At 33.4% G+C, this 18,724-nt stretch overlaps 1 protein-coding gene across 2 annotated transcripts; it reads left to right on the forward strand.

Moving 5' to 3' along the window:
- The first annotated feature begins 666 nt into the window (after window positions 1-666).
- On the forward strand, window positions 667-6,376 carry LOC149571027 (beta-xylosidase/alpha-L-arabinofuranosidase 2-like). Of its 2 annotated transcripts, none has more exons than XM_089812588.1 (7): window positions 667-1,265; window positions 2,577-2,864; window positions 3,267-3,436; window positions 3,526-3,623; window positions 3,713-4,060; window positions 4,258-4,671; window positions 5,554-6,376. In XM_089812588.1, the coding sequence occupies exons 1-7, from the start codon at window positions 882-884 to the stop codon at window positions 6,141-6,143; spliced, it is 2,292 nt and encodes a 763-aa protein (XP_089668714.1). In that variant the 5' UTR covers window positions 667-881; the 3' UTR covers window positions 6,144-6,376. The 2 variants fall into 2 exon arrangements, with proteins under 2 accessions (XP_089668714.1, XP_089668715.1); XM_089812589.1 differs by lacking the exon at window positions 667-1,265 and adding an exon at window positions 2,144-2,389.
- The last annotated feature ends 12,348 nt before the right edge of the window (window positions 6,377-18,724 follow it).

Raw genomic sequence — 18,724 nt, forward strand, 5'->3', positions numbered from 1 at the left:
TTCAAGATTTCCTACATAAGAAACATGCATCATAACTATTCAATTTTCATAATTTTTTACATAATGAAATTTACAACAACCATACTTTTTACAAAATTATTTTACATTTATGTAAACTAAAATATACAAAATATCATATTTAAGATCTCCTACATAAAAAACATACATTAACTATCCACTTTTCATGACCAAACTTCTTTAAAAAAAACTTATTTACATGTATTAAACTTAAAAAAATTATGAAATTTAGAAACCCCTGGCCACGTGCCCATATCACATTGGGTGTTGAGTGGTTTACTAAGGTAAAGCACAAATAATGTGTTCACACAATACCTGGAACCCGAACTAAATGAGAGTGCCTAAGAAGCAATCTCCCAAAATATAATACATCAACCCCAGCTAAACCGTCCACCAGCTAAAAATAGTGAGCATCTCAATCCCCACGATTGAAACAGCAAGCAAAGTACTTATGAATTAGCACTTGAAAACCAATGTTTTATTCCGTGACTCTTCATTCCAATTATCCTCACTTACAATGATCCAGATTCTAAGTTGTTGAGGAACGTAATCGAATGAAAATCTTCAATGAAGATCGAGGAACGGATTAGAACAGCACATATACCGAGTTATCCACAACACAAAACAATGAATTTTGAGATATTGAATTTGGCCCAAATATCGGAATACAATCCGCAGAAACACTGGTTTCTGTGAATCCGATATAAATCCGGGGATCAGTTTGATCAGTTGCTTGGATGAGTGATAGATAAGGATTACAGAGCGGAAAAAGATGTTATTCTTAAATTAAAGCTCGCTGCTGCATTTGTATAACAGCATCTCATGCCAAGCAATCTAATTAACATCAACATTTTTTTCCCGTGATGGAGAATTTATGGGGCGTGGTGTTTTGTGTGGGGCTGCTTATGAATGCAGCGTGGGCTGCTCCTACATTTCCCTGCGATGCAGCCGGTGGATTCAATGGGTTCCCCTTCTGCAACACTCGGCTGAGTAGTGGAGAGAGAGTGAAGGATCTGATCGGGCGGCTCACATTGCAGGAGAAGATTGGGCAGCTGGTGAACTCTGCCGCGTATGTTCCGAGGCTTGGAATTCCAAAGTATGAGTGGTGGTCGGAAGCGTTGCATGGAGTGTCTAATGTCGGCCCAGGGACCCGATTCAGTCCAGTTGTTCCGGCTGCTACAAGTTTCCCCACTGTCATTCTCTCCGCTGCTTCATTCAACGTCTCTCTCTGGCTCACCTTGGGTCAGGTCTGTCAAATGTTCACTTGTTTCTGTTGACTTATTTATTCACAAGGAATGGTTATACATTACATTACTTTGGCCTTTGGTGCCTAATGTTTAACTGTGGTCATCTCTCATGTCCTTCAGCTTTCCTCTCCAAATTATAATCATGAATCAGATATTCAAAGTAGATTAGATAAGATTAGATTAAAAAATTCAATGGGTATCCATGAATAAGATGTCTGAAATACAACAGATATATTCACATTAATTCTTTTGATTTGTTGTCTATTTTTTAAGATTTTGAAGAATAGCTTATAAAAGAATCTTTGAGCTAGATTAGTTTAAAGCATTATATCCATGTAATTTTTTTGTTCAATGTCTTTCAAGAAATGTAAATTTCTATTCAAAAAAACTATTATTGAAATAAGTTTTTGTTTAATTAATGTATTGTTTTTTAATTATTTTATTTTATTTTTACTAATGAATAGTGCTATTGTTGTTTCTAGATTTGAAGGTTCACCATTTTTTGTCATCAATTTTTGGTATCACATTCTGTCATCTATCGTCAAAATGTTAGAAAGCTTATCGATTTCTCTTCTTCTAAATTCTCTTAAAATTCTAATGGTGGATCATACAATATAATTAGAACTACAATCAACTCAAAAAAGTACAGTGACAATCTTATATAAATTGCAAAAATTCAATATATTATATTTGTTTTATATGTTTCTTCTATTCATATTTCAGATCATAATGAATGAAAATTATTGAGAAGCAAGCTTTTCATATTAGATTAGTTTAACTTTAAATCAGTATCATATAATTCTCTTTTTTGTATCCTTGGAGAGAACTAAATATCTTTATAAAGAAACTATTTCAATTAGTCTTCTGATGTTTGTATTAGTATTGTTATTTTTTCATAGTTCAATTTTATTTCTGTATTTGATATTGTGTGATTTTGTACTTTCAATGTTTCAGATAACATTCCACATTCCATTATCAGGATGTTAGAAAACTTACTGATTTTCATTTTCTTGAACTTTCTAACATTCTAACGATAGATCATGTAACATGATCAGAATTTTAAAAGACACACTATCAAATTCAGAACATCACTAGCAGTCTTATAAATTGTAAATTTAGTAAAAGTATTCTTATTTCATTGATTCTTCAAACTCTTCAATTCTTTAACATCCTGATACTCGGAATCAAATTGAAAAATAACAATTCCTAATAAATTATGAAAACTTCATAACATATACAGTAAATGGTGTCTTACAGGCTTGATGGTTGTCTGATCAGTTTTTTTATCTAATTTGTTGTAATCGCATGCAGACTGTATCAACGGAGGCCAGAGCGATGCATAATGTGGGATTAGCAGGGTTGACATACTGGAGCCCCAATGTGAACATCTTTCGCGACCCCAGATGGGGAAGAGGACTGGAGACTCCAGGGGAAGATCCCTTCCTCACTTCCACATATGCTGCCACCTACGTCAAGGGTTTGCAGCAAACCGGCGGCCCCGACCCCAACAGTCTCAAGGTGGCCGCCTGCTGTAAACATTACACCGCCTATGACCTCGACAACTGGAACGGCGTCAACCGTTTCACATTCAACGCCAGGGTAAACCCACAAACTCTCTTAAAATTTCAAATTTTCTCCGCCAATTGCCCAATAGGAACAGGAAAACTCTGTTCAATTTCAGTATCAGCAATAAAACTCTGTTCAATTTCAGTTTTTTGCTCCCAGTTGCCTAATAGGGACAATTAAACTGTTCAATCTCAGAGTTTTCTACCCCAATTGCCCAATAGGAACAATAAAACTCTGTTCAATTTCAGTATCAGCAATAAAACTCTGTTCTATTTCAGTATTTTGGACCCCAATTTTCGAATAGGGGCAATAAAACTCCGTTCAATTTAATTTTTTTTTCAACCCCAATTGCCCAATAGGAACAATAAAATTCTCTTCAATTTCAGATTTTTTCAACCCCGATTCCCCAATCGAGATAGATTCAATTTCTTGCAGGTTTCCAAGTATGATTTGGCGGACACATTCAATCCCCCTTTTTACGGATGTGTTAAGGATGGCAATGTGGCGAGTGTCATGTGTTCCTACAATCAAGTCAATGGCATCCCCAGCTGCGCTGATCCAAACTTACTGATCGGTACAGTCAGAGGCCAGTGGAAATTGAACGGGTACGAAACCAACAAAATTCTTTGGTGTTTCATTTCTTTCTTTCTTTGGGTTGATTTAGATAATCAATGAATGGCATTTTGATTTGCAGGTACATTGTCTCTGACTGTGATTCCGTAGATGTGCTATTCAATTCACAGCACTATACCCAAACCCCTGAGGATGCAGTAGCCGATGTCCTAAAAGCTGGTTAGAACAGAGCAATTGCTTATACGCAAATACTGGTGTCCAAAAGTTTTAATTTGTGATTTTTATTGAGCTTTTGGAAATGGATGCAGGATTGGATCTGGACTGTGGAGCATTCCTTGGAAAATACACAGAATCTGCTGTGCAAAAAGGCAAAGTGACCGAATCTCAAGTTGATCGAGCTCTGACCAACACCTTCACAACGTTGATGAGGCTTGGTTGGTTTGATGGGGATCCTACCAAACAGCCATTTGGTAACCTTGGACCTAAAGATGTTTGTACTCCGGCCCATCAAGAACTAGCCTTGGATGCTGCCAGGCAGGGGATAGTGCTCCTCAAAAATAACGGTGCATTGCCGTTTGCTAATAACAAGATTCGGAAATTGGCTGTCATTGGGCCTAATGCAAATGCCACAACCGCCATGATTGGCAACTATGCAGGTAACCTTCGCTTCAAGAAAAATGACTATTGGATAAATTGTTGCTATAGATGTATCACTATTGTATGAACGAGATATAAAAAAAGATTGTTCAGTTATATTTGGTTGAAATTGATTGCAAAATTTTAACCATTAACATTTCGGATCATGAGAGAGTATAAGAATGCAAAGGCTGACTAACTTGGTCATTGTGGTCAGGTATTCCATGCAAGTACACATCACCCCTCGAAGGGCTTTCAAGATACACTGCAACTCTATTCGCCCCGGGCTGTTCAAATGTGTTATGTGGTCAGAAAGATCTGTTGGTTGATGGAGTGCGGACAGCAAAAAGAGCAGATGCAACAGTGATAGTAGTAGGCGGGGACCTGAGTTTAGAAGCCGAGGGGCTAGACCGGACAAGTTTGTTGTTGCCTGGTTTTCAACAAGAGCTTGTAACCTTGATTGCAAGTGCAGCTAAGGGGCCTATAATTCTTGTGGTAATGTCAGGGGGTCCTTTTGATATATCTTTTGCCAAGAACAATGACAAAATTGCGGGAATCCTTTGGGTGGGCTATCCTGGACAAGCAGGAGGAGCAGCAATTGCTGATGTGCTTTTTGGAGCATATAATCCAGGTAAATTATGTCTCGTTGATTTTTTATTGGTACTCTGGTTGGTATTACGATTAATGTGCAAACGCCTTAGGAGTGGGGAAATTTGCATTGAGTGAATTAGACAAACTTGTTGAGAGACGAATCTATCTTTTATGATAATAAATGGAACACTTGACATTCATTGAATCTAGGTGATGTTCACAGAGTTTCCTCCATGGTTAAAGTCACTCTTTGCAATTCAATTTGCAAAACCTTCACCAACTATAGTTTCTTAGAGAAATATCTAAAAGCTGGTTCATGTACCTTATGAACCATTTAATTGATAAGTGGTAGGTATTTTTCTAATGAATGGTTCATAAGGTGCAACACTTGCTGAAGGTTTTGCAAATAGGGATACAAGCAGAGTCGGTTTGATGGCAGCATAGACATCACTCTCATTGAATCTAGGTGATGCTACCTAGATCCAGTGAGTGTTAAGTATTCCAGTTATTGTCATTAGAGATGGATTTTTGTGAATCACTACTCATGAAATATAAGTCAATGAGTTTGACTGAAAAACTACACAGTTAAATCCTAATAACAATATCATAATTTTACTTATTGTGAAAAAATATCTCCCACTTATCTATTATTAAATAAGTTCTGTAGTTGTCACTATAAAGATACCTATCAGATTTCAAATTTCTTATTAAACTGTACAATTTCTTCCCTAACGGATACCCGTCTTTGGTGTTGTCCAATTGAAAACAAACCCACATCAAATATTAATGAAATATTCAAAATTGGTGACCAATTTTACTACTTCATAGTTTACTCTTTCTCTACAAGTTATATGAAGACCTTGGTATAATTGTATGAACACACAAGATTTCTAGCTGACGCATTGTTTTGTCTTTGTTTCAGGAGGGAGATTACCAGTCAGTTGGTATCCACAAGATTTTGTCAAAATTCCCATGTCTGATATGAACATGAGGCCGAGCCCACGAAGAGGGTACCCTGGTCGAACTTACAGATTCTACACGGGACCAACCGTCTACAATTTTGGTGATGGTTTGAGTTACTCAACCTTCAAAACCACTCTGGTTAATGCACCCAAACTAGTTAATGTTCCCCTGAAGAAAAAGAATGCATGCTTGGACAGCAGAAGCAATTCTACCTGTCAGTTCATCCCAGTGAGCCTCGCCAAATGTGAGCACATTGTGGCTGATGTTAATGTTGATGTGTGGAACAAAGGTCCCAGAGATGGAACCCATACAGTACTGCTGTATATTAGACCCCCAGTAGCACAATATTATACTCCCAAGAAGCAGCTCATAGCATTCCGAAAGATCTACCTCCCGGCAAAAGCAAAGCAGAGAGTTCATTTCAAGCTTGAAATATGCAAGGGTCTCGTCATTGTTGACAAGCATGGGCGTCAGACACTGCCAATGGGTGACCATGTCCTTCAAATAGATGATGTGCAACACTCTCTTTCTCTTGCAGTAGACATGTAATTCTCACTTATGTATCATTTGTTTGAATATGTCCGTTATCCCCCAACTGGTTTTACCTCTTCAAGACTTCTGATTCAAAGGGCCAGTGTTTCTAGTCGATATGTCTAGGACTGGGTGATTTTGTTGGGGGCCTTTTGAAACCAATAAAAAGATTGGCCTCACAAATCAGCAAGTAAATTGAGTGTTTGCTTATTGGATGTGAGGAGAATAAATTCCTGTCTTTTTTTTCCAAATTGATTATTTGGTTATTTGGTGTGAGAAATTTCCATCTTATTTCATCAAAATTGGTTCTAATCTAGTTGCTCAAATTCCCATTTTATTTCATAAAAAATGGTAAATTGTTAATTTATTCTATAGATAGAATGAGAAGTTATATATGCAAATAATATAAATGGAAAAGAACAATGTCTATAAGATTAAATTTGTGTCAAATTAAACTTTTCTGCAAGAAAAATATCACATTCTACAAGTATAATTCAATGTCTCAACTATACATAATGATTGCTCTACAATTTTAAAGAATTGGTTGTTTTAGGAGTCTTCAACAATGATATGATGTTTGGAATCATTCTAATAAAATACTAGTACTTCAAAAAAAATTGAGAACTTGTCCAAATCACTCTAACATGCCTTATGTCCATAGAGTTCTAAGGTGGATTCCTTGGCATCATCACATAGTCTACTTCCATACAAAACATAATGTCTTGACATGAAAAATGTTATGTCTTGACATGCATTTGTTTACATGACATGCAATGGAGTGCACTTGACATGCTTGGTGTTTACATGCATGCAAATGTTCCCACTTGGCATGCATTGTGCTTGCCAAATACAAGACTACCACCTTCTAGATTTCCACTAGTTCTAACTCATCTAGTGTTGTAACATGTCAAAACTATTGTCATAGTTTTCCTCTTACAACTTTTAATGTATACTGCCAAAATAACATACATTTAGGTCCACAAAATGAGATGCCTATTTCATCCAATTTGGAATATGTGTACATCATCTTAGTCAACTTCCATGAAGGTTTACAAGACACCAAGGTGGGTCCCACAAAGTGATATAAAAACATGAACATAAAGTAATGCATATTCTGAAAATTAATTAGCAAGTAAATCAATGTTAAGACTTGCAAAGTTTGAGTTGTGTACCCTAATCCCAACATCCTCCCACATCTTAAACACCTTTTCAATAGCCAATAGGAAATCAACTACTATTTTTAAGGAATTTGTAGCATTCACTAGTGTGAACATTCTAAAGTTTCACCTTTGTGTCCCTGTCATGAACAAAATGGAGGTAAAAATCAATATGCTTCATTCTAATATGAAAGTTCCACATCTTTTCCAAATATATTTTACTTTGGCTGTCATTGAAAATAGTCATTGTTCTTGCATCAAGCCCAATATTATCACTATTAGAAATAAGGATCTTATTCATACACAACATTATAAACAAAATACAAAACAAATGATATTTGATTCATGCAAGCACAAGTTCAACACATGATATACATAGGGGAGCCCATTGAGTAATAATAGATTGTTAGCATCATTTTATTAAAATATTTACTCTATAACATACAAAATGGTGAGAAATCAAGTTTGATAGGTCACTCACCAAATGTATGTTATGAGGAGGAATGCCAAGGTCCCTCGACAAGAGAAACTTGATTGGGACAAGGCAAAAGTACCAATACATGATCTCCCTACATGTGAGGATACTTTAGGTTGTATTCCTCATTTCCTTAAGAAAAGGATCATAATGTTATGATAAAAATGAATGTTATAAAGTTGATCTTATAAAATATAATTTTTTGAAAGAAAGAAGTATGAAATGACAAAAGGGAAAATGTGTTACCAAGTACAAACCAGCAAACAAACTATCAAGATGACTCAAACTAAAACAAATTTCTATCTAAGATCAATAAGTTGGAATCTAGAAACCCAAAAAGTTTAAAGCTCTTGGGCTAGGGATGACTTCCAAGGTCAAGGATGACTTGGGATCAAGGATGACATAGAATCAAGGATGACATAGGATCAAGAATGAGGTTCACATTTTCTCACATCTTTAGGTAGCTCCTAAAATGTGATGTCCTACATCAATTTGTAAGATATTCTAATCATAACAATTGATGCATTGTTGCATCCCTTCTTAGTTTTCTTCACATAGGGGAATAAACCCTAACTTAACTTTTAGATACACAAATGAATCTTTGAGTAATGGCTTAGTGGATATATCAAATATCTACTCTTTTGTATTCACGTGTTTGAGTCATATTTCTTTGTCTTGCACTAATTCCCTTCAGTAATGATATTTGATTGCAGTGTGCTTTGTCTTTGTGTGTATTACAAGATTCTTGGATATGTTTATAGCACTTGTGTTATCACAATATATCACCGTGTGTTTAGTAATCTCTTCCTTCATACCTTTCAACAATTTCTTGATCCACACTATGTTTGTTGCTACAACATATTCAACATCTTTTGTGAATTGTGAAATAAAATTGTACTTCTTACTTGTCCATGAAATTAATCTCTTTCCTAGGAAGAAATCTCCTCCACTTGTACTCTTTCTATCATCAATGTCTCCAACCCAATCAACATTTGTGTAAACTTTCAACTCAAACTTGCCATTCGTATACCATAAACCCACTAGTAATTTTTGGCCCAATTTTTGACGAAATTTGGTCAAAATGTTGACTCGCGTTGGTCATAGTTGTGCCCAAGTAGTTCATAGAAATTTCAAACAAACTTCCAATTGGTCAAAATCTTGACCAAATCTTTGGTTGAAAAGAGTGCAATGTGAATGAGCCTCAATTGTCATTATTGGTCAAAATTTTGACCAAATCTTGGTGGAAAACTTTCAAGAATTGGTCAAAATTTTGACCAATTTTGGTCTATCCTATGACCAGGATGCCATGGTCACAACCAAAGGGTTGGTCAAAATTTTGACTAATTCTTGGTGGAAAGCCTCCAAGCATTGGTCGAAATATTGACCAATTCTAGTCTATCCCACAACCAGGATACCATGGTCATGACCAAAGAGTTGGTCAAAATTTTGACCAATTCTTGGTGGAAAGCCTCTAAGAATTGGTCAAAATATCAACCAATTTCGGTCTATCCCATGACCAAAGATTTGGTTGAAATGTCAACCAATTTTTGGTGGAAAAAATTCAAAAGTTGGTCAAAATTTTGACCAATCTAATTTTTTTAAAAAATATATATAGCAGGTTGTAGTGGATATTTATTACCATCTCAATATGTATGAGTTGCATTAGTGAGTGAATCCAAAAGAAGTTATTGTTGAACGGTGATTCTCTGTAGGGTAGGAACCCAACCCATAGAGGTAGGGGCTACTATAGCAACCACATCCAACAATGGACCAAAAGCTTGGTCAAACGGAGCAGACCTATTGGCACCATTATCAACCACTGATGAATCCTTAAGAGAAGAGTCTAAATCCTTGAACCATTAGGGGCATCAAGTTTGATGTGAGTGTAAGTGGTATGCAAAATATCAATTGATTTAGAATCGCACCATTTGGAAGGCACCAATGGCATCTCCTACAACTTCTAGAATTGAATCCATCCAACAAGTGAAGGGGAAGATTCGAGAGCCTGATCCAAAGAGGCATATGAGAAAAGGATTTAGATCCAAGGTAAATCTAGTTAGATTCATTCAATGGGTCCTAGTCATTAATGTTAATATTAGACTGTATCAGAGAACAAAAACCCTAGACAACCAAGAATGTCTTTTCTTTGACTTCCTTAATTATGCAGGATAGCACACAAGAATATGTCCTATCTCGAAATAGACCCTACAACACAAAGGAATTCCTTCATAGTCTAGAGTTTGAATTCCTTCATGCTCCCAATCATTATTGGTGCTCACTCCCCTCATTGGCCTTATCCTCATGCTTAGGTTCAAATTTTGATTAGCTTGCACTATGAGGATGAGTTTCCATCTCATCCTCACTAATTGTAGAAGGACCAAGATGGTAACCCCACCACACCAAACATAGCTAAGAAGTCAAAGAAACAAAGAACAACCTCATAATAGAGGGGTAACCCGTAAAGGTGGTAGTGGTAGTAGGAAGGTGTCAATGGTGTTGTTGTCTCTAGTGATGTCTCATACCAATAAAGGGAGTGGAATTGGATCTCTACGAGTTGGATCTCTAGGGTATCACTGACATAGGCACAAAAGGCGAGTCCAAGTACCTACAAAACTTACTCTTGTATCTTGCAAAAAATAATTAGTAAAAGCATTACTCATGAAAAATGGATCAAGTCCTTGTGCTTCACCTCTATAATCATCACCTAGATCCAAAACTGCTAAGTGTTTCATTTATCCTCATGAGAGCTAGATTCATGTGAGCCACTACTCGTGAAACATGAGTCAATGAGTTTGACTCAAAAAACTATAAAGTTGAATCCTAATACTAATATTAAAATAAATAAATAATTTATAAATAATACTAATGTAATAAATTGAGCAATATATAATATGCCTATAAAATTTACTCTTGCAGGCTAGTAGCTTTCACAAAGTTGATTAGTGAAAGCACTGCTCATCAAAGATGGGTCATGTATGGGTGTTTTAGCTCTGTGAACATAACCTAGATCCAATAAGTGCAAGTGTTCCATTTATTCTGATGAGAGACGATTTTGCACAAACCACTACTTGTGAAACATTGGGTCAACTGAGTTCAACTCAAAAACTACACAAATGAATCCTGATAGTAATAACACAATAAATTAATACTTTATAAATAATAGAAATGTAATAACAATATAAGAGAATGAAAAATATATACAAATCTATTCTTCACATAATATGATCTGAAACATCAATAAAGAAATGCATACAAAAGTAAGTATATAGTAGACTAATGAATTATCTTTATAACTTACCTTTGTAGGAGTCTTTAAGGCCCTACACATTACGAAAGTTCTAGTGTACCCACTCAAATATCTGCAAGAAAATCTAATTTTATCCTAATTAGCTTAGCTATCATATGGAACCAAATACACAGACATGAAGGTAACGGAAATAGGTGCATGATGTGAAAAAACTCCATGCTAAGTGAGTGAAGTGAAGTGAGGAAATGAGAAAGAGAAAGAGAAGGAGAAAGTGAAAGGCACCTTCATTGCTAAGTGACTGAAATAAGTTTGTTGGGCTTTGCCTCCCTCTTCTTCTCCCAGTTTGAGTAGTTTCTGGGAAAAAAATTCAATGTTTTGAGATGGCAAGTAGAAGTATGTTGAGGGGGTCATCAAATCAAATTTTTAGAAACATAGGCATCCTTGTGTGTTACGTACCAGTTTCTATTATCCTCAAGTTGCATTTGAGACAACACCCACACTATTCATTGTTGTGTCTTTCATTCTCTTATGCAAGTACACTTATTCTAGCACCAAACACAGTTGAAAATGTTGATTAGATAGTCTCTAAAGACATATTAGCCAATGAAATAAGAAATCCAATAGTAGAAATGAACCTTTGTTACCTAAAGCAAGTTGTTCATAATATAGAGACCAGACTTTTGGATGGATGGGTGTGCACCATAAAAATTATTGTAGCATTCAGGCTTCACTACTGTTTGTCAGTAATTCTCATGGGACAAAACCCAAAATAGACATATGAAGACTTCAATGAATATTCTCTACACTAGTACATTGAAACATCAGCTAAAAAATTGTAATGATACAGGGTAAAAGTACAAAGTTGTGTCACCTTTCAGGCTAAGTTATCAGAATGACCAAATTTGAGTATTTCTATCCAAAAATCAATTTCGCTCAAACATATGATCTAGATAAATTCATTCTAGCTAAGTTATATATGGTCTCACTCTTTTCTAATTTGAAATGTCTATTAAATGCATGTTTTAAACTAGTTTGTATCCAATTACTAAAGAAATAAAATTATTTCAGAAAACTAAAATTTCAATAACTATTACTATTTTTTATAATATTTTTTTAGTAACATATAAACACCATTTTATAGAGTTGAAAGTCAAGAATAGAATTTATAGTGTTTTAATTAGATAAAATATAATGTAATTAAAAAATTCTACAAGCACATCTTTTAACACTCAAAAATATATCAATTTTGCGAAAGAAAAATATTAAATCTATTTAAAAAATTACAAATTATATGACATTCTAGAGGATAGAATCCTCTTTTAGAATTTGTAATTTTTCTTCTAGTTAGAATATAATTATTTTGAAAAATGTGGTGGGAGATGAAAACTATCGATTCCATGCAAGCTAAAATTTGAATAATTATAAAAGAGAAAATATAGGTCTAAAGTCAATTTTTATTTTTGATTTTTCTAGCTACATATGTTGTCTATAACATAGTCTGAGTTCAAATGGAAGTAAGTTTTTTTTCATATAGTTTTGTGGTGGGAACTAAACCCCTAATTTTCAACATTTTTTAGCAGCTAAAAAATTATCTATAAAAAATAAGAAGGTATATCATTTCTTATTCCAAAAAAAATTTAAAATTTATAATCATAAGCTTCATCCATTTCTACACATTTCATTAGTTTAATTCATTGTCAAATTCTAGATAATAATACTAGTTTTATGTCATTGAGGATGAACAATTATACTTTTGTGATATTGCTATCAGGATTTAATTGTGTGATTTTTGAGTCAAACTCATTGACCCATGTTTCATGAGTAGTGATTCAACATGAATCCATCTCTCATGAGAATAAATGAAACACTTAGCACTCATTGGTTCTAGGTGATGCTCATAGGGGTGAAGCACCGAGACTTCCTTTACAAAAGGGTGACACAGGTTTGTGCTTTTACCCTACAAAGATTTGACCTTGATACATATTGACGTTGTAATAATACAATAAAATCCTTGCTTTGTAGATATTGAACAAACAACCAACTCTGTCATTTTGGACTAGACAATTTAACTACATGAAGATTATTTGTAGAGTCTACAATCATTATGAGTTTCTCTGAGGAACAAGCTCTACTTCCTAGCTATGCACAACTTCCACCTTTTTCTAGTCTTCGCATCTCTCTACTAAGCCATATCCTTCTAACATGTGTACTAATTCAAACATCTTCGGTCTATCCATTGGTGACCCTTGTGTACAAAGTAGTGTGACTTGAATAAGTTTTTCTACCTTTGCCTTGACATAATTGTTCTGTAGGTCAGGATCAACTAGCATATCAAGTCTTCTCTCTCTTAATGGGCCTTTGACCTCTCCAATAATCAACAAAATATCAATGATGGATTTAATACACCAAGGACATAACCACCAAATTTATGTATCTTAGATAACCAATCCATTAACATGTGTAGTTTATAAAAAGATCAACTCTCCTTCCAATTTACATTATAAATCAAAAATGCAAAAATTCCAACAATTTTAGACTACTTGGATAAAAATTCTACATGAATATCTTGGAATAGATATAAAGAGACTATAGTAACACATGCATTGACAATGAAAATCTTAGATTTGATTTGATAAAATCTTTTGATAGCACAAACCACATATAGTGCTTTCCCAACAAATAAATGAGCATGTTGTGCAAAATCATTTAAATGAAAACCTAAACAAAACTGCAACCAACACATAGTATACAATAACTAAAGTGGTTACCACAATCAAGCTATAATATGTCCTAGAAAATAAATGGGCATTGTGTGCGCATTATTCAAAACAAAAATTGAGATGTTACCCCATAAATGAAATGCAAGTATTGGAATGCTACATTTAAAAATGATATTATTTCCATGCTTCAAATGAAAGGTGACATTGTCAACAATATTTATATTATAGTGAATAGAGTTTCTATATACCAGTCTATGAAATATCATGGTAGTAGATGGCATAAATAAATTTAAGTACTTGATGGAAGCAAGTCAAGGAGTGGAAAAATATCAAATAGAGAGAAACTTCCAAGAAGCATAAAAAAGTAACCTATTTGAAAGTAAAATTGTTTTTAGAAAGATAAGGTTTTACTTGGATTTTTGGAGGTTGCAATTGCAAGCTAGTTAACAAGTGGAATAAAAAAAGTAACCTATCTAAAAAGTACTATTATTTCAAGGAGGAAAAGTTTTTACTCAGATTTTTGGAGGTTGCAATAGTTGTTACTAATGATATTTATTCATATTTAATTTTTAAATGTTTTCTTAAGGAGAACTATTGGATATGAACTGTCATGTATATTTTGATCAAGATAAGCACTATAATTTATATACAGATTGCTTCTTGATAAGGTTCTATCAGTTAATTAGTTATTCAATAGAATTCAAATGTTGATTATCTTGTGTTGTCATAACCTTTCCACATTCCATTATGTACTTACAAGAATGCTTCAAGAAGATACCACATATTTTTTGTTTCAACATTTTATCTTGCACTTACCAAATGGTTATCAAAAAGAGGAAAAGTAAACAAAATTATAATATTGATTGTCCCTATGTTGCTATGCTTATACACTATAATAGCATGTTTCCACTTTTAATATATTCATTCTAACAATTTTTAAATAATGGGTCTTTGTCAAAACTCAAAGCTTCAATAGCTACTTTGGAGGTCCAAATTGTGTTGAAGCTTTTTATAGGGTATAATCTTTTTTGGGAATTTGCAATATTGTAATATTTTGTTTTATTCAAAAGTAAGTCCATTGTTAAGGAATTACTTTTTGTGTCAGTAGGGATATCAAAAATTAACTTGTGTTTTCAAAATGGTATGGCATTTGAATGATCAACACCAAGCATCACAAGAAGGGGCTAGTTGGAAGAGAGATGTTTAGGCCATGCAAAAGCACTTGTTTTGATAATGTACAAAAATAATTTAATACAGCAGCAAACTTGAAGAGAATAAGGATTGCAAAGAGCACACCTTAACAAGCAAAATTATATTACAAAATCCAAATTTCATATTTTTATTCTATAGCACATGGAGAAAATGAATCTTTCCAATGATTTCACATAAAGTGCCACAAGATAGAAAAAAGATACTACTTGAATAACAACACAAAAGTTGAAGAAATCAAACATCAGGACCATGTCAATACTTTAGAAGCATGCATTGTGTTCTACAATTCATGATTTAAGTATCCATCAATTTTTAATGCAAGGGGCTTGAGAGTTGAGATATGCTACAATTGTCATGACTGGAAACTTGAAACATTCAACTTAATCAAATTTGTGAAAATTTAAGTTATTCTCAAGCAATTTATGGTACTAAACTTTTAAGTCTTGAACAACAAGTCTAAAAGCACTAAAAATTTGACTATCACATATTTGTTTAAATAAATTATCTTCCACATACATGTATTCAAAATTAAAATAAAGTGTTGAATGTCATCGTGTTTAGTTTGAATAAAGATAATGGAATAAACAAAACATTTGTTTTGAACATAAAAAAATGATTTTTTTCCTCAATGTTATTGCACTAGACCTACAACATATTGATCATTATATAGGTTAATTTTCTAATGGAATTGTCCAACTTGCAATCCCATAATGTATTTTATCTATATGATAACAATACTTCGGTATATGGATGAAAATACTACAAAAAAAATTTAAAATATTCAAGATGGAATTAATACAAGAACTTTTAAAGTGTGATTGATCAAATAGACATTTTTCATGTGCAAGTATATGCAACGAGTGTTGATCCATCAAATTATATAAATTTCCCTCCAAAACAATGCCAAAGTTTGTGAAATCTATGCAAGACAACATAAAGGACCAAAATTCAATACTTACATGCATCTTACCTTTTTTTGAAATCCAAAATCAACACTACCTACTCATTACAACAGTCTGCCTCTTCATCATAACTCCCATGCATCACTGTCAACCACTCTTTGTATTCCTTATCTAGTTGATTATTTGATAGTTGCTTACCATCTCTTTCTATATCAACATGCACTAAAAGTGAACCACATCAAACATAATAATGTTCATCTTTAAAAAAAAATTGTTGCAAAACTCTAAAATCACAAAAATGAAACACCTACTAAAGTAATAAACAAGTAAAAAGATCAGAAAAATAAATTTAACTGCTTACATTAAGCTACTTACTTGGAGAGCTACCATTAGGCTTTTTGCCAAGATTTATTAATGTAATAGTGAATTAGTTCTTGTGGAAAAGGTTAGTTTATAGAAGGAACATACCAACAATCGTTGAGATACGGTAAAGTTATGTGTCAAAAATTTGTTATCCATAGAAAAGAAAGAAATAAAGAAAAAAGTAGTAACCAAAGTAATGTTTGTGAGGTCTTATGGTTGCTTAAAAGAGCTTGCAATCTAGATCCAAAATGTCATGAATTTTATTTTAAGTGTAATGAGATATCCATTATAAATTAGATTTGATTTCAAACCCAGCTAAATTGGGACATTCTAAATCAATGTGTGTACAGTTTTGGAATCTAAACCCATAAATTCAATTATGTCTGTGCCTTAAAATATGGTAGGAGATATTGACATGCATTAAGTTTTATAAATATTAAAAAACAAGAGAAAAATCTAGATTAACATTCTTTTGAGGTTTCTAAATTAAAATACAAGAATACTCTCTAATTATGCAAGTCATTATTAGACTACAAAGATTTGCATGAATAATTGTGGATTCAAAAGATGATACACAACTTGTATCTATCAATTGAGTACATTTTAATTATACATTTTATAATATAGATGTTAATTAAAAGGTGCATGAACATCTTTATATTTTAACAAGTTCCTATGTTATAACAATAGGTTATAGAAGTTGTTCACTTTTGTTAGGTTTAAGAAAAATTGTGGCACTAGCTTAAGTTAAGCTACCTACTAATGCTTGATGTCAATTTTTCCTCCTCGCATGCAAACACCATTAGAATAGGTTAAAAAGGGATCTTAAGTCATTCTTGAGGTAAAAATATAATAAGGATCAACCTCATCCAACACCAAGAGGCTTGTCCAACCTCATCCAACACCCTCCCCAAAGAGTCTCTTGGTTTCAGTGAAGGCAATAATGGAAAGAGTAGTTCTATTTCCTTGGTCATTTTTTATGATTTCAACTCTATCAAAATGCCAAACACCTACACATTTGTAGGTGGTGCCCAAAGAAATACCAATAGATTTGTCTCTTGTCATACCTTTGCTTTGCAAAAATAATTCATAGGTAGTAACGTACTCATAACATGATCAACACTTACTACTTTATAGTCACAACCATTAGTACTATATTGAACTATCACAACCATTCAAACATGTTGTGCTACTAGATCATTTCCACTACTACTAGATCAACAATAATCAATTCAATATGTACCTATTAAGGCAATCTATGAGCTAACTTGATTTCATCAAAGAGACTAAATTGTGATTTTGACATGTAAAATATTCTAAGAATAGAAAAGTGATTGAGGAAATGAATTTACCACTCCCATGGATGGAGATAATTGCAATATTATCAAGTACTCAGAGCAACTAACTGCAATATCAACAACTATTCAAAGCACTGACCTATACATTTATTAACCTAGTAACCCTTTGTTGATCATATAAGATACTCTTACTCTATTTAATGTTAACCAATGGTTTTCATCATTGGCTCCCTTTTTATCAATTTGATTGGAGTTTATTGTTTGACCAAAAATAAATGTATATAAAGACAAAATAAATTTCATTTGCATGTACACTGATGAACATAGCAATCATGATTATTTGCAATTCTTTAATAATTCACATTCTTCCTCACAAGTTTTTTCTTTTACCTTGGTTGAGAATTTCTTGGACCCTACTAGTTGTACCAACTATGAAATATCAACTCATTGGTGATTCTATACCATGCACTTGTATTGAGAAGAAAAATGATCATGACATTGTAAGGTAAGTAACACTAATTCAAAATCACTGATGAAAGAAACATATGTTTGAAGAAAGAAAGGATCTACTAAAACCAAGTGAGATGAAATAAAAGGTTAGACAAGACTCATGGTGTTGGATAAGGTTGTGGCCTATCCAAGATAATAAAGATCTTTTACGGAAATAGGTTAAAAAGGGATCCTAAGTCAAACCCTCAAAGACCTAGCCTAGGAATGGTCATTATTTCCAATGTGTTTATTAATGTTGATACTATTTAAGCTATAACTAGCAACTAAAAATTTGAAACAATGATTGTGAGAAGAATATATAGGAATTATTTATCAGTAATCAATAAATTCTATATGTAGGAATGCTTTGGGTTAAATACTCAAGCCTCTGACAAAAGTGGATAGGGAGTAGTTCCTACTAGACTATGAAATAAAGGTGAAAAGTATAGGTTTTAGGGGAAGAACTTATTTTACGAGGAGAGAAAATTATCATATTTTTGTTAGACTTGACAAAAAAAGGCCCATATCTAACCAATTACTTCATGTATTTTTACTAAAAGACCTATTATGGATGAGCACATGTATGAAAAGAATATTATAGGGAAAATATGACACTCAACTTAATATACTTTTTAATGAGGACCCAATAGCCTAACTTATGTTTTGAGTGTGAAATTGTTGCTGAAATTGAAAGGATTTTGTATAAGAGGATGATGCATTGGAAGAAAAATAGAAT

This window comes from Cupressus sempervirens, chromosome 2 (genome assembly GCF_028749045.1).
Source record: "Cupressus sempervirens isolate cs-2001-9-10 chromosome 2, ASM2874904v1, whole genome shotgun sequence".
Classification (NCBI taxonomy): Eukaryota; Viridiplantae; Streptophyta; class Pinopsida; order Cupressales; family Cupressaceae; genus Cupressus; species Cupressus sempervirens.

Bases quoted from the DNA above. Each gene is read 5' to 3' on its own strand.
- LOC149571027 (XM_089812588.1), top strand. From the start codon at position 882: ATGGAGAATTTATGGGGCGTGGTGTTTTGTGTGGGGCTGCTTATGAAT. The intron at 1,266-2,576 runs GTCTGTCAAATG...AATCGCATGCAG, and splicing joins TCTGGCTCACCTTGGGTCAG to ACTGTATCAACGGAGGCCAG. The intron at 3,437-3,525 runs GTACGAAACCAA...TTTGATTTGCAG, and splicing joins GGCCAGTGGAAATTGAACGG to GTACATTGTCTCTGACTGTG.